The sequence below is a fragment of the Camelina sativa genome, chromosome 2 (assembly GCF_000633955.1).
Source record: "Camelina sativa cultivar DH55 chromosome 2, Cs, whole genome shotgun sequence".
NCBI classification, from domain to species: domain Eukaryota; kingdom Viridiplantae; phylum Streptophyta; class Magnoliopsida; order Brassicales; family Brassicaceae; genus Camelina; species Camelina sativa.
The window spans coordinates 17,106,128-17,119,971 of NC_025686.1; the positions used below are offsets into that span (position 1 = coordinate 17,106,128).

General features: G+C 38.7%; 3 protein-coding genes across 3 annotated transcripts; all 3 read left to right on the forward strand.

The window, feature by feature from the left end:
* On the forward strand, positions 4,435-4,884 carry LOC109126867 (uncharacterized mitochondrial protein AtMg00820-like). Its single transcript, XM_019230755.1, has one exon. The coding sequence runs from the start codon at positions 4,435-4,437 to the stop codon at positions 4,882-4,884; it is 450 nt and encodes a 149-aa protein (XP_019086300.1).
* Positions 4,890-5,558, forward strand: LOC109126868 (uncharacterized mitochondrial protein AtMg00810-like). Its single transcript, XM_019230757.1, has one exon. The coding sequence runs from the start codon at positions 4,890-4,892 to the stop codon at positions 5,556-5,558; it is 669 nt and encodes a 222-aa protein (XP_019086302.1).
* On the forward strand, positions 8,137-9,716 carry LOC104753275 (F-box/FBD/LRR-repeat protein At1g51370-like). Its single transcript, XM_010475553.1, has 3 exons — positions 8,137-9,042; positions 9,158-9,301; positions 9,405-9,716. Exons 1-3 carry the CDS (start codon positions 8,137-8,139, stop codon positions 9,714-9,716), a joined length of 1,362 nt encoding a protein of 453 aa, XP_010473855.1.

Consider the following 13,844-nt stretch of genomic DNA (forward strand, 5'->3'; position numbering starts at 1 on the left):
AAAAAAAAAAAAAAATACTAACTCCCTCATTTATTGACGGTTTCTTCCAAGAATTCAAAGTCATGATCCTCGCCTTCTTCTCTTGCTTTCCTTGTCTCTGAAGAGTATGCATTTTAAAAATATTATATATCCCAATGATACCACTTTTGAGTATGCTTCCACCGAAGCAGAGTATAGAAGCGTGTCTGAAACCGCTTTGGAAATAAAGTGGATGAGTTCGGTTCTAAGAGATTTTGGTGTTCTTCTACTCACCACTTCGGAGTTGTATTGTGATAACCTCTCTGCGGTTTACCTGACAGCTAATCCAGCGTTTCACTCACGAACAAAGCATTTTGATATCGATCACCATTATGTTCGAGAACGTGTGGCGTTAAAGACATTGACAGTGAAGCATATCCCAGGTCATCTCCAGACATCACATATATTCACCAAGTCGCTCCCTGCTGATGCCTTCGCTCGGTTGAGACTCAAACTTGGCGTTGGCTTACCGCCTACACAAAGTTTGCCGGGGGGATGATAACAGAGCAATACCAAAACAAGAGTTTTTGGTTCCTACTCGAAACGATGTCACTTTGGAGAAGAATGTTTTGGATCAGAAGAAGCCCAAGAACAAAGAGATTCAAGTGAAGCCCAAGACAGAATCATCTCCTTCAACGGTCATCTCACAAGAAGACAAACGGCAAGAAAAACAACCTGTTGTCGACCGTACGGAGACAATTAAGCTGTCAAACCGATTTGCCACCCTTGATCCCTCTTGCTCAAGAAGATCCTGACACCTGGCAGAACACTCTAGACTTCTCTAGAATACATCTAGGGTTTATGGTTTGAGTATAAATAAGCTTGTAAGAACACTCTTGTAAGTTAAGCAGAAATGAAAGATTAAAGCTTCAATCTTGTTCAAGTGTTTCTACTTTCACCAATCACCTGAAGAGTTTTTTAAATTGTTACTCAGATTCAAAGAACAAGAATTAATTGAGAAGACAGAGAACAAGATACAAACCTCGTGTATTTGTACGATGTTGGGATGGTTAAGAAGCTTAATGGTTTGTATCTCTCGCTTGACTTGAGACTCAAGACCCTTTTGAATAACCAGAGCCTTGTCTATGATTTTGACAGCTACGTAAGTACCATTGGTCGTGTCGTAACCAAGTTTCACTTTTGCAAAATTCCCTTCCCCGATTGTTCTTCCTATCTCATACTTACCGATCTTCTTCGTCCCAAACAAACCCTCCTCACAGACACCACAACAGAGTCAGAGAGAGAAGAAAGAAGATGGTTTACGGAATTTTGAAGGGTCAAGTTAAAATGTTATGACAGGGGGACTCAATTAATTAAAGAATTTGATTCTCTTGTCATGTTGGGGATCAAGAAATTGACTTTTAGATGATATAGACCGGTTGGAGTGATCAAAAAGAGAAGATATTATTAGTAAGATTGGGTGTGTGCTGTATTTGACCGATTGGCTTCGTGTTTGAGTGACTCGTAGCTCGTGAGTCCCGTGGGGTTAAGAATGTTGATAACAGAGCAATACCAAAACAAGAGTTTTTGGTTCCTACTCAAAACGATGTCACTTTGGAGAAGAATGTTTTGGATCAAAAGAAGCCTAAGACCAAAGAGATTCAAGTGAAGCCCAAGACAGAATCATCTCCTTCAACGGTCATCTCACAAGAAGACAAACGGCAAGGAAAACGACCTGTCATCGACCGTGCAGAGACAATTAAGCTGCCAAACCGATTTGCCACCCTTGATCCCTCTTGCTCAAGAAGATCTTGACACGTGGCAGAACACTCTAGACTTCTCTAGAATACATCTAGGGTTTATGGTTTGAGTATAAATAAGCTTGTAAGAACACTCTTGTAAGTTAAGCAGAAATGAAAGATTAAAGCTTCAATCTTGTTAAAGTGTTTCTACTTTCATGGTATCAGAGCACATGGAAATCACATCCATGGCCTCTTACTCTATTCCTTCTCTCAATATCTCAAACCGTGTTACAGTTACTCTCACTCATAAAAACTACATTCTCTAGAAAAGTCAGTTCGAGTCGTTCTTAGCCGGTCAAGGTTTACTGGGTTTCGTCAACGGCTCCATCCCTGCTCCAAGCACTACAGCGGTTTCCACGAGTCTAGATGGCACCAGAAAAGAGTCAACAATTCCAGAGTTTTCGACTTTGTATCGTACGGATCAGGTTGTCAAGTCGTGGCTTTTAGGGTCCTTCTCTGAAGACATACTAAGTGTCGTGACCAGCTGCTCTACTTCACACCAGGTATGGATGTCTCTTGTGAATCACTTTAATAGAGTGTCCTCATCTAGGTTGTTTGAGCTTCAAAGGCGTTTACAGACCCTAGATAAGAAAGATAGGTCTGTGGAATCATATCTTAGAGATCTTAAGGGAATCTGTGATCAGTTAGCCTCTGTTGATAGTCCTGTTCATGAAAAGATGAAGATCTTTGCTGCGTTGAATGGTCTAGGCAGAGAATATGAACCAATCAAAACCACCATTGAGACTCTTGTTGATGGTTTCCCTGCTTTGACTTTGGATGATGTTATCCCAAAGTTGACTGGTTATGATGATCGCCTTCAAGGATATCTAGCTAAAACTGCTTCATGTATCACACCTCATGTTGCTTTTCACGTCTCTCAACCTGCAAGTGGGTACTACTACCAGAACAACTTCAGAGGAAGAGGCAATGGCAACAGGTCCGGTCATGGCAGAGGCTCATTCTCTACGAGGGGATGAGGATTTCATCAACAGATCTCATCCGATGGGTCTCAAATGGCTCGAAGTGCAGTTGTTTGTCAGATCTGCGGTAAAACAGGACATCCGGCACTCAAATGTTGGCATCGGTTCGATAATGGGTATTAATATGAGGATGTACCACGAGCTCTTGCTGCAATGCGAATCACTGAGGTTACTGACCAACAAGGCACTGATTGGCTTCCAGACTATGGTTCTTCAGCTTATGTCACCAATACAGTGCAAAATCTGCAGCAAGCTCAACTGTACCATGGCAACGACTCGGTAATGGTGGGTGATGGTTCCTTTCTTCCCATCACTCACACAGGTTCGACCAGTATAGCTTCCACTTCAGGTAAACTACCTTTAAAAGATGTACTTGTTTGTCCTGATATTACTAAATCTTTGCTATCTGTTTCAAAACTCACAAAGGATTATCCGTGTTTGGTTGCGTTTGATTGTGATGGTGTGTGTATTAATGATAAGGCCACAAAGAAGCTACTGGTAATGGGAAGTCTGCATAATGATCAGTATTGCTTGGAGGAACCAAAGCCACAAGTCTTCTATTCCACACAGAGGCATTCAACAAGTGGTGAAGTTTGGCATAGAAGACTCGGTCATCCAAACGCACAAGTCCTCCAGCAACTTGAGAAGTGTGGGTATATCTTGTTTAATAAAGTCACCAAGGCTGTTTGTGAAGCATGTCAGCTTGGAAAGAGCTCAAGGCTTCCTTTTACTATCTCTTCTTTTACTGCATCAAAACCTCTTGAGAGGATTCACTGTGATCTGTGGGGACCCTCTCCAATAATGTCTCTTCAAGGTTTTTGTTTTATGTCATTTTTGTTGACAATTACTCAAGATTCAGTTGGCTTTATCCACTCAAGTTGAAATCAGATTTCTTCCACATATTTACTATGTTTCAAAAGATGGTGGAGAATCAGTTAGAATGCAGAATCAAAGGTTTTCAATGTGATGGAGGAGGAGAGCTCATTAGTACACAATTTCTGAAACATCTTCAAGAAAATGGTATACAACAGTTCATCTCCTGTCCTCACACACCTCAAAAAAATGGTTTGGCTGAGAGAAAGCATAGACATGTTACTGAATTAGGCATGTCAATGATGTTTCAAAGTAAACTTCCTCTAAAGTATTGGGTGGAAGCGTTCTTCACAGCCAACTTCTTGATCAATCTTCTACCAACGACAACTATTGCTGACTCAGTCTCACCATATGAAAAGCTACACAAGACGAAGCCTACCTATCCTGCTCTAAGGTCTTTTGGTTGTGCTTGCTTTCCAACGTTAAGAGATTATGCATCTACAAAGTTAGATCCAAAGTCGTTGCAGTGTGTCTTTCTCGGCTATAATGACAAATACAAAGGCTACAGATGTCTATATCCTCCCACGGGAAAAGTTTACATAAGTAGACATGTCATCTTTGATGAATCTGCTTATCCTTTCTCAAAAATTTACAAAGATCTTCACCCAGAAACGGTGACCCCTTTGTTATCTGCCTGGCACGAGAGCTTCATTCCTACTCCGATCACTACAACTCGTCCTGATACATCATCATTGCCAATCAACGAACCAGTTCATGTTATCTCGAGTACTCCTGTGAATGTGGAATGTTTTGAGCGTACGACAGGCTTTGATCCTGCTTCTATAGGCGACAGCGTTCCTCAGTCATAGTCAAGTTCTCCGATGACTGATAGTGATGATGAAGAACAGCCTGCTCCGATTGTCAATGATCATTCAATGATAACCAAAGGAAAAGATGGCATTCGAAAGCCTAATCCAAGATATGCTCTTATGTCTCATAAGGTCTCATATCCTGAACCAAAAACAGTGGTTGCAGTGGCCTTAAAACATCCAGGTTGGACAGGTGCAATGGGAGAAGAGATGTACACCTGCAAGGAAGTAAACACTTGGTCTCTAGTGCCTCCTGAACCCGATATGCATGTTTTGGGAAGCAAATGGGTTTTTCACACCAAGTTAAATGTTGATGGGACGTTAGACAAGCTGAAAGCACGCTTGGTGGCAAAAGGCTTTGACCAAGAAGAAGGAATCGACTACTTTGAGACTTATAGCCCTATTGTTCGAACTCTTACAGAATGGTGTTTCACGTTGCAGTCAGTAACAACTGGGAATTAAAACAAATGGATGTTAAAAACGCATTTCTCCATGGAGATCTTGTGGAAAAAGTTTACATGAAGCAGCCAGCTGGATTTGTAGACAAAGATAAGCCAGATCATGTGTGCCTTCTTCACAAATCCTTATATGGCCTAAAACAATCTCCTAGAGCATGGTATGACAAGTTTAGTACCTTCCTCTTGGAGTTTGGCTTTCTTTGTAGTCTATGGGATCCTTCTCTCTTTGTCTACTCTCGTAACAATGACATGATCTTCCTGCTGCTTTATGTCGATGACATGATCATCACTGGTAGCAATTCTCACACGCTCACTCATCTTCTTGCTGAGCTCAGTAAACAGTTTCGCATGAAGGACTTGGGAAGAGCTCACTATTTTCTTGGCATACAGCTTCAATACTTTCCTGATGGTATGTTTATGTCTCAACAGAAATATGCAGAGGATTTATTGATTGCAGCTCAGATGGAAAACTGTGCATCGATGCCAACACCTCTACCATTGGAACTTGACAAAGTACCAGACCAACAAACAGAGTTCCCTGAGCCAACCTACTTTCGGAGTTTAGCTGGAAAGCTGCAATACTTAACGTTAACTCGGCCAGACATTCAGTTCGCAGTCAACTATGTGTGCCAGAAGATGCATAAACCGACCACTTCTGACTTCCATCTGCTCAAATGAATTTTGAGATACGTCAAGGGAACAATCACAATGGGGATCACCTACACTAGAAACGGTGATTCTACTATCAGTGCCTACAGTGACAGCGATTATGATGATGAAAATGCTCTCACTGCATATAGTGATAGTGATTATGCAAATTGCAAAGCCACAAGAAGGTTTGTTGGGGGCTTCTGCACTTTTATGGGTCCAAATCTTATCTCTTGGCCGTCAAAGAAACAACCAACTGTTTCAAAGAGTTCCACCGAAGCAGAGTATAGAAGCATGTCTGAAACCGCTTCGGAAATAAAGTGGATGAGTTCAGTTCTACGAGATCTTGGTGTTCCTCTACTCACCACTCCGGAGTTGTATTGTGATAACCTCTCCGCGGTTTACATGACAGCTAATCCAGCGTTTAACTCACGAACAAAGCATTTTGATATCGATCACCACTATGTTTGAGAACGTGTGGCGTTAAAGACATTGACAGTGAAGCATATCCCAGGTCATCTCCAGACAGCAGATATATTCACCAAGTCGCTCCCTGCTGATGCCTTCACTCGGTTGAGACTCAAACTTGGCGTTGGCTTACCGCCTACACAAAGTTTGCGGGGGATGATAACAGAGCAATACCAAATCAAGAGTTTTTGGTTCCTACTCAAAACGATGTCACTTTGGAGAAGAATGTTTTGGATCAGAAGAAGCCCAAGACCAAAGAGATTCAAGTGAAGCTCAAGACAGAATCATCTCCTTCAACGGTCATCTCACAAGAAGACAAACAACAAGGAAAACGACCTGTCGTCGACCGTACGGAGACAATTAAGCTGTCAACCCGATTTGCCACCCTTGATCCCTCTTGCTCAAGAAGATCTTGACACCTGACAGAACACTCTAGACTTCTCTAGAATACATCTAGGGTTTATGGTTTGAGTATAAATAAGCTTGTAAGAACACTCTTGTAAGTTAAGCAGAAATGAAAGATTAAAGCTTCAATCTTGTTAAAGTGTTTCTACTTTCAGTATCTTGCGTTTTCAGACTTGTCTCATCCTCCCCCGTCCTGGAAGAGTTAGAGATGGAACATAGTTATTTTGCAACTAGAGCCGTTGCCTCAATTTTGTTATATGTCCCGCCTTCAAGTAGCTCTCTAGTATATTCCATTCGAAATGGTTACTGACTTTCTAGAGAGCTTCCCAAACTTGAAATCTCTCTCATCTTGGTGATGATCTTCTAAACCCAATAAGCATTTTCATTTCTGGTTTTTTTATTTTGGTGACTTTATGTAAAGGCAATGTTGGATATGTGTAGCAGTTGTTACTTGGTTTTTTGATATTCTGAATTTTCCAATGGATCTTCTTTATTATATCTGTTCAGATGCTAGAAAACTCGTAGCATTAAACCAGTTTATATAGGATTCTGAACACAATTGGATATTTCCGAGTAAGTCCAAATGGATATTTGGTTATTTCTTGGTTGATTGGACCAATTAATCTTCGGGATTTATCGGTTCAGACCGGAGAAAACCAAGTTGGTCCAATTTAACTAGAAGCCAATTAAATCAAACGAACACGAACACAGCACAGCACAGCACAGCCTTTGATCAACACCCCATCGAAAGTGATGAAACGGCAACGCGTTTGCACTTGAAAATGGAGTCGAAAAGGCGAATTCAACTCCATTGAATCTCAGAGTGTTCTAAAGGCTAATTAGGGTTCCATAAGCTAGCTAGATGACCGTTGAGCCGTGGAGGGTTTTTGATCTGCCGTTCTAAGTAAACTCCATTCCGGTACGTTCGTCTTCCTCTCCTTCTTATACTGTCGCTTGTTGGATAATTCCAATTACTTGAAGGAAAAGATATCTCTTAAGGAGTAGCTTAAAGAGATAATGATGAATACAAAATAAGAATATTTAGATAAGGCTTTGTATTCCATATAGGATTAGGAGAAGCTAATCTCTATATAAGTAAGTGTCTATGGAGAGTTGTTCCATAAGAGACTAAGAGGTTTGGTTTAGTTTTGAGAAGAGTTTCTAAATCAATAAAAAAGAGCAAGTTCTTTAAAACCTTTTGAGTCAAGTTTGGGTTTTGTCGCTTTACTAAGAAGCCCTCACGTAGTTATTTTGAGTTCAAAATTGAAAATTTTGGAGCTTTCCGACGAGTAGTGATGTATAAATTTCATCTTGGTTCAGTTAAAAATTTGTAATTTCGACTAGGGTTTTGAGAATTCTATCTGTGTGGGAACTTTTTATAAAGCATCCAGCTTTACTTTTTTTTTTTTTTTTTTTGCTTTACTTTTGATATGCAAGCTTAGTGTTTCCGTATGGGCTCAGTAACTGATTCGAATTGTTAAATTATATACCAAAAGAAAACATGGTTTCACTTAGTTTTATACTAAAACAGCTCTTAAGAAGAGATTTGAGCGTTTGCCACTTCTAAAGTGGGTAAGAAATGCAACTAAAGTAGAATCCAAGTAAAGAGATTGAGTGCGGGTTGGTAGAATCCAAGGAAGACTGTAGTTCTTTACGACAGCTTACTCTTGATATGCAAGCTAGTGACGGTTGATTTTTTTCTGTTTTGCAGATTAGTTGCGTGAAGAGATAAAAAATGGTGGTGGGTAGACAGAAGACGAAGAAAACCAAAATATGTGACCATGGGAAGGAAGATTTGATAAGCCAGTTACCAGAACCTTTGATATCTGAAATACTTTGTCGTCTTTCCACCAAAGATGCTGTAAGAACAAGCCTTTTGTCCACAAGTTGGAGAAATCTTTGGCGATGGGTTCCTGATTTGGACTTAAACTCTGATGCATTTCCCAACTTTGATGCCTCTGTGAGTTTCGTTGAAAGGTTTCTTGTTTCCCACAGGGACAGGGAGTTATGGATACGCAGACTCCGGTTAAGTTTTGGTTATCGTCATCATCGTCATATCTGTGATATCACGTCATGGATTGATGCTGTGACTACATGTAGGATTCAGCATCTTGATTTTCGTTGCTGTAGCTATCATTTTCATTACATACAGATACCCCTGAGTTTATATACCTGCCAGACACTGATACACTTACGACTCAGTGGGGTGTCCTTGTGTAATGCCGAGTTTGTTTCCTTACCTTGTCTGAAGTTCATGCATTTAGTGTGTAATAAGTATCCCAACGAGACCACCTTGCAGAAACTTATCTCAGGCTCTCCAATTCTGGAAGATTTAACCATCTACAGAACTTCGAATGATGATGATAAGGCAACTGTTTTACAAGTGCGCTCTCATACGCTAAAGAGAGTCTATATTGATGATTTCACCCAAGTTGTGATTGATGCACCTCTACTCCAGTGTTTGAAGACTTCACTGTCCTCACCAAAGAACTATCAGATCGTTAATTTGGGATCCTCTGCCAAACTAGATATTGGTTTACTTTACTTTGGCCGTGCGAGATACAGTAGCAGCATGTTTCATGACATCATCACCGACATATCGAGGGTCAGGGAGCTAGTAGTTGGCAATGCTATGTGGGAGGTATACATCTCAACGTCTGAGCATAAATATATATATATATAATATATATTGAATGTCCTTCCACGAAATGTTCTCACCACAACATTACTTTTTACTTGTTTACTTCTGTTACCAGGGAATCTTTCACTACTCGAAATCCGAACCAGTACTGCTTCAGTTCCGTCACCTATCCCGTTTGAATGTTAAATTTATTAAATCTGGTATTGAATTATTGCCATTCTTTCTTGAGAGCTGCCCAAAACTAGAATCTTTAGTAATGGTAATGAATAATAACTGTAACCCTCTGATTTGTGCCATACTGTTTGTGAAAATCTTTTGTCTATATTTCTTTTCTAGCAACTTGTTTTCTTCTGTTTTTGCAGGAATTGGTTAAGGACCTATCCATGCGTGGTAAGGAAAAAGAACCAAAGGTGATGTTTTCAACAGTGCCCCGGTGTTTGGTATCATCGCTCAAGTTTGTGAAATGGAAACGTTCGATCTCAGTGTATGAAGGAGAAACAGAGCTAGTAAGATACTTCTTGAAGAATTCACAAATGCTGGAGAAATTAAGGCTAGATATTTACTATACCGAAAAGGCCAAGTGTGCCTTCCTGCAAGAACTCCTTACAATGCCAAGATGCTCTAGTGTTTGTGAAATTCATTGCTCTCTGATTCCTGAAGATAATTATCGTTGAATATTTCGTTAAAGAAGGTTGATCTTTTGGTCGTTAAATTAGTTGATTTTAGATATTAGGGTCTGAGCCACAAGCAAATATTGCAGTTTTAGTCTTTCTTATGTTACTTGGTGGTTGCTACTCATGTAACAGTCATTACCAGCTTTATCTCATATTTGATGGATATCTCCACAAATTGTTCAAGCACTAATTTATAGTTGTATATGATTTTTTTTTTCTAGTTGTTGGCTTGTTAAAGGCACTAATTAGGTTGCAAGCTATGTGTCCCTTTTAGTACCTTTGCATTGCATCTAAATCGTCTCTTTAGTACTCGTACGATGAGCTCAAAGACGCAATTTCTTCAGGGAAATGGGCGAGAGGTCCTTGGTCAGCCAGCGACGCGGACGAACAAAGGGTAAAAGAAGAAACCTCATTGTAAAAGACCAAATACACTTATATTTTGTCAATACAACTTGTCATCACTACATTCTTTACACTGATCCTATCTACTACTTAAAAATGGAATGTGTACTACATAACTCCTACTAGGAAGAATTTCAAGACGTGCAATGAAATTGCAGCCTTTATGAGCAATCATGATTATAATGATGCATTGTTTGGAGATTTCAATTTTACAGTCTCAAAGCTCAAAGGTGATTGAACCTAGTGGTATACATCTCAGGACGCCATCCAAGGAAAACTTATGAGAATAAACTACTTATGTTGTTAAAGTTGTTCTCGAAGTGATCAAGGATCTCCAGATTATAACTGCTATAGTATTTTAAAGGAGGTTAGGTTGGACATATGACTTTAGAATGTTTTTTAAACCCATTGCTTTGACTCTGATTGAGTTGTGTTATATAATGAAGGATGACATTTTCTTTTCTTTTCTTTTCATCTTGTTTACAACTACGTGAGTCGCTTGTTTAATTTTATATATTAAACAACTAGAAGATAAAAACAAAAAAAATGGAACCTCAGTACGTAAACTCGACAAAGTGTTTCTATAGTCTGGCTTTGCATTCTCAAGCAGTCAAGCAAAGCTCACTCTCTGCTCTCCCCGCGTGTGAAAGTCAACATAAATATTGAAACTAGTTTATATGCTTACATGCGGTGATATATACAGATGCTTTAAGATTATGTAATGAACATCACCACTTGGAATATGTATCGTTGATGAGTAAATGCTAACAAAGTCTTCCGGATTAGGGGGTTCAACACCAGGTCAATCTCAAGAATGTATAGTAAAGTGCAAAATGAACTTTACATGGAAGAATGGTATGCACATAGTTCACCAAAGGAGTATAATGAGTTTATTTCCCAAGTCTTGGAAACTCAAATTCAAATATGTGAATGAGGGCATAAAAATGGATGCGTACTACATAACGCCTATATGTAAGAAGGTCAAGAAGCGCACTAAGATTGCAGCCTTCATTGATGCCAATCAGGATTATAAATTTATAATAATGCACCACTTGGAGATTTCAGTCTCACAGTCCCAAAGGTGATGGAAGACACTGTATCTAGTGGTATATTTTTCAGGACCCGTACGTAACCCATCCAAGGAAAGCTTCAGAGTATGTAAGCTTTTTATGATGTTGAAGTTGTTCTCAGTGTGATCAGGGATGTCTAAGTACTAGCTGGTTCAGTCTTTTGAATGGGGTTAGCTTGGACTTCTGACTTTTAGAATGCTTTTTAAACCCATCGTTTTCACTCTGATTGAGTTGTTATTATATAATGAAGAATGACATTTTTCTAGTATTTAGATCTAAGTTATAGCTGCTGCAATTCTTGGTGGTGTTGATAACATTTGGATCGTAATTCACATCTATACACATAAACATATTGACTCTCTTGGCATGGTTGATGTCATATTCTCTTATGCTGCTCAACCAGATCAGGTTTGGTTCTTTATTTCATTCGAAGTTGCCTTTTTATCTTTATAAGTTTACTTATACTGCATTGCATCTTTTTGTTTTTAAAACCAATCAATACATGAAATCGGCAAATGATTATTTTACTTGGATTCCCCTTCAGAACATTATGAATGTTGCAAACTCCAAGTTCTGATGTTACTTTGAATCTTTTTTACCTTATTTTGTTTGTTTTCAGCCACCAAGTTGGCTGCTCCGAACTTGCAAATTTGTTTTTAAGTCCCAAAGTTTTTTTCACTCGTTTTCTTAATTTCCCTTAAAAGGAAGATCTTCGGTTTTACGCTATACAAATTCCAGGAGTTTTCATATTATCAATGTCTTGAATTGGAGATACAGTTCAGAAGGTTGACTCCTAGTCATGCACTACAAAATACAAAAACAGAAACTAAAAAGGAAAATAGAGGTTATCGAAAAACAAGAAAATTAAAACTAAAATTGAAAAATTTAAAGTATCTTAGATGAAAGTTCTTATCAAATTCAATGGACAGCTAGTTAATCCCCGGCAACGGCGTCTAAAAGCTTGTGATGAGTGTGATTTTTTGCTTCAAAATCTTTTATCTTAAAAGACCACACGACTACTGCAAGTGCACAGTTAATCGGTTGAAGTATTTAAGGATCGATCTCAGAGAGAGTAATAGCTAACACAAACTGAATTATAAGAGAAAGAACTATGGCTAAGACTAAATAAAAGATTGGGGTTTTGGCTTTCCTAATATCTATTGCAAAGAAAGAAAGCATAAATAAAAGCGGGTTAAAACTATAAGACTAAGGCGTTGGGCGTTTGGGAGTCATCTCAGGGTTTTCATGGTTCTAAGCAATATTATGTGTCAAGATATAACAAGTAACTACTAATTTCGGTCTAGGTTCTCAACTACGAAACACTAATGAACTAACATGAAACCTAGATTAGCACTCCGCAACTCGATATATTCACCAAACTCCGCAACTCAACTTACGCAGGTTAGGATGTGAGGTTTCAGTATAACACTCGTTCGGAGAAGTAGGATAACGCGGTGATACGCTCCCGTTCTCTAGATTAGCACTTGGTGATCAATCTAAGCACATGCATTAAAATAAAGATGTCCCATAAGAATTCTAGTATAGAACCGAAAATAAGATCTAACAACCTAATTGAAGCGAACCAAGAATTCCCCTTGAATCAACCCATAAAACCCAACAAGTAAAGTACTCGTTCATGATGCAAAGAAACGACATTGATATTATAAAGTATAGCATCAAAAACGAATGAAATAACAAAAGAGGTTCAAAGAAAACTTCTCTAGAGGTTCAAAAGAGGTTCAATTATGTCAAACTTTTCTTTCAAAAACATCCCATCCACTGCTATTACATTTCTTATAAACTCAAATACTCTTAAACATTGACCTAAGGCAAAAAAACAGGTACTTAAACCTTTGGTTATCTACAAGCTCTAGGTCAGCAATTGTAACAGGCTTTGCTTTCTTTATCTTGTAGATATACTTGGGGAGTTGCTCATAATTACTTTCATGAGAACCTCTTGGTAACTCACGAGCTTGCTCTAAAGCATCCCAAAGTTGGTGATAAGTTAGCATTAAACTATAATATTTAAGTAATGGTTTCTCCAAGTCCCTTGGTTTCAGTCCATGGCTAATACCACCAAAAAGATCTAATATGAGTTGGCTTATAATTTTTGGCGTAATTGATCCTAATGAAAAAATTATAATCCAGAAATACTCTGTTGTTTCATCTTTTGTTGTTGCTCGCACCCATTATTTTTGCACACAATAACAAATTTTTTAGTATCCGACTTAGATGCTTTCCAGCCAAACTTATATTTTACTGAAAGCATCCATAACCTTTGTTGTAATTCATATTTGGCTTGCTATTGAATTTTTCTTAGATTTTTTTAACTTGTAGAATCAAGGAATGTGATTTTGTATTATGGGCTTAGTTACAGGCCTGAACTAAATTGAAAGCCCAAAAACAAGAGACGGTTATGTCCGAAAATAATAAGGTTAAAAGATAAATATGAATTGTAACTTAAGAAAAAAAACACGAATCGTAGTCGTTCTTGTGAAATCAACCATGGACGAATCCGCCATCAAGGTAAGTAATCTTCTCTTTATGGTTCTCCCTATTTGCATAAGCTCCTCTGGTTCTCTCTCTCTCTCTATTAGATTATTTAGGATTTGAGGTAGTGGAGAGAATGTCTGATTAGATTTTTTTTTTTTTTTTT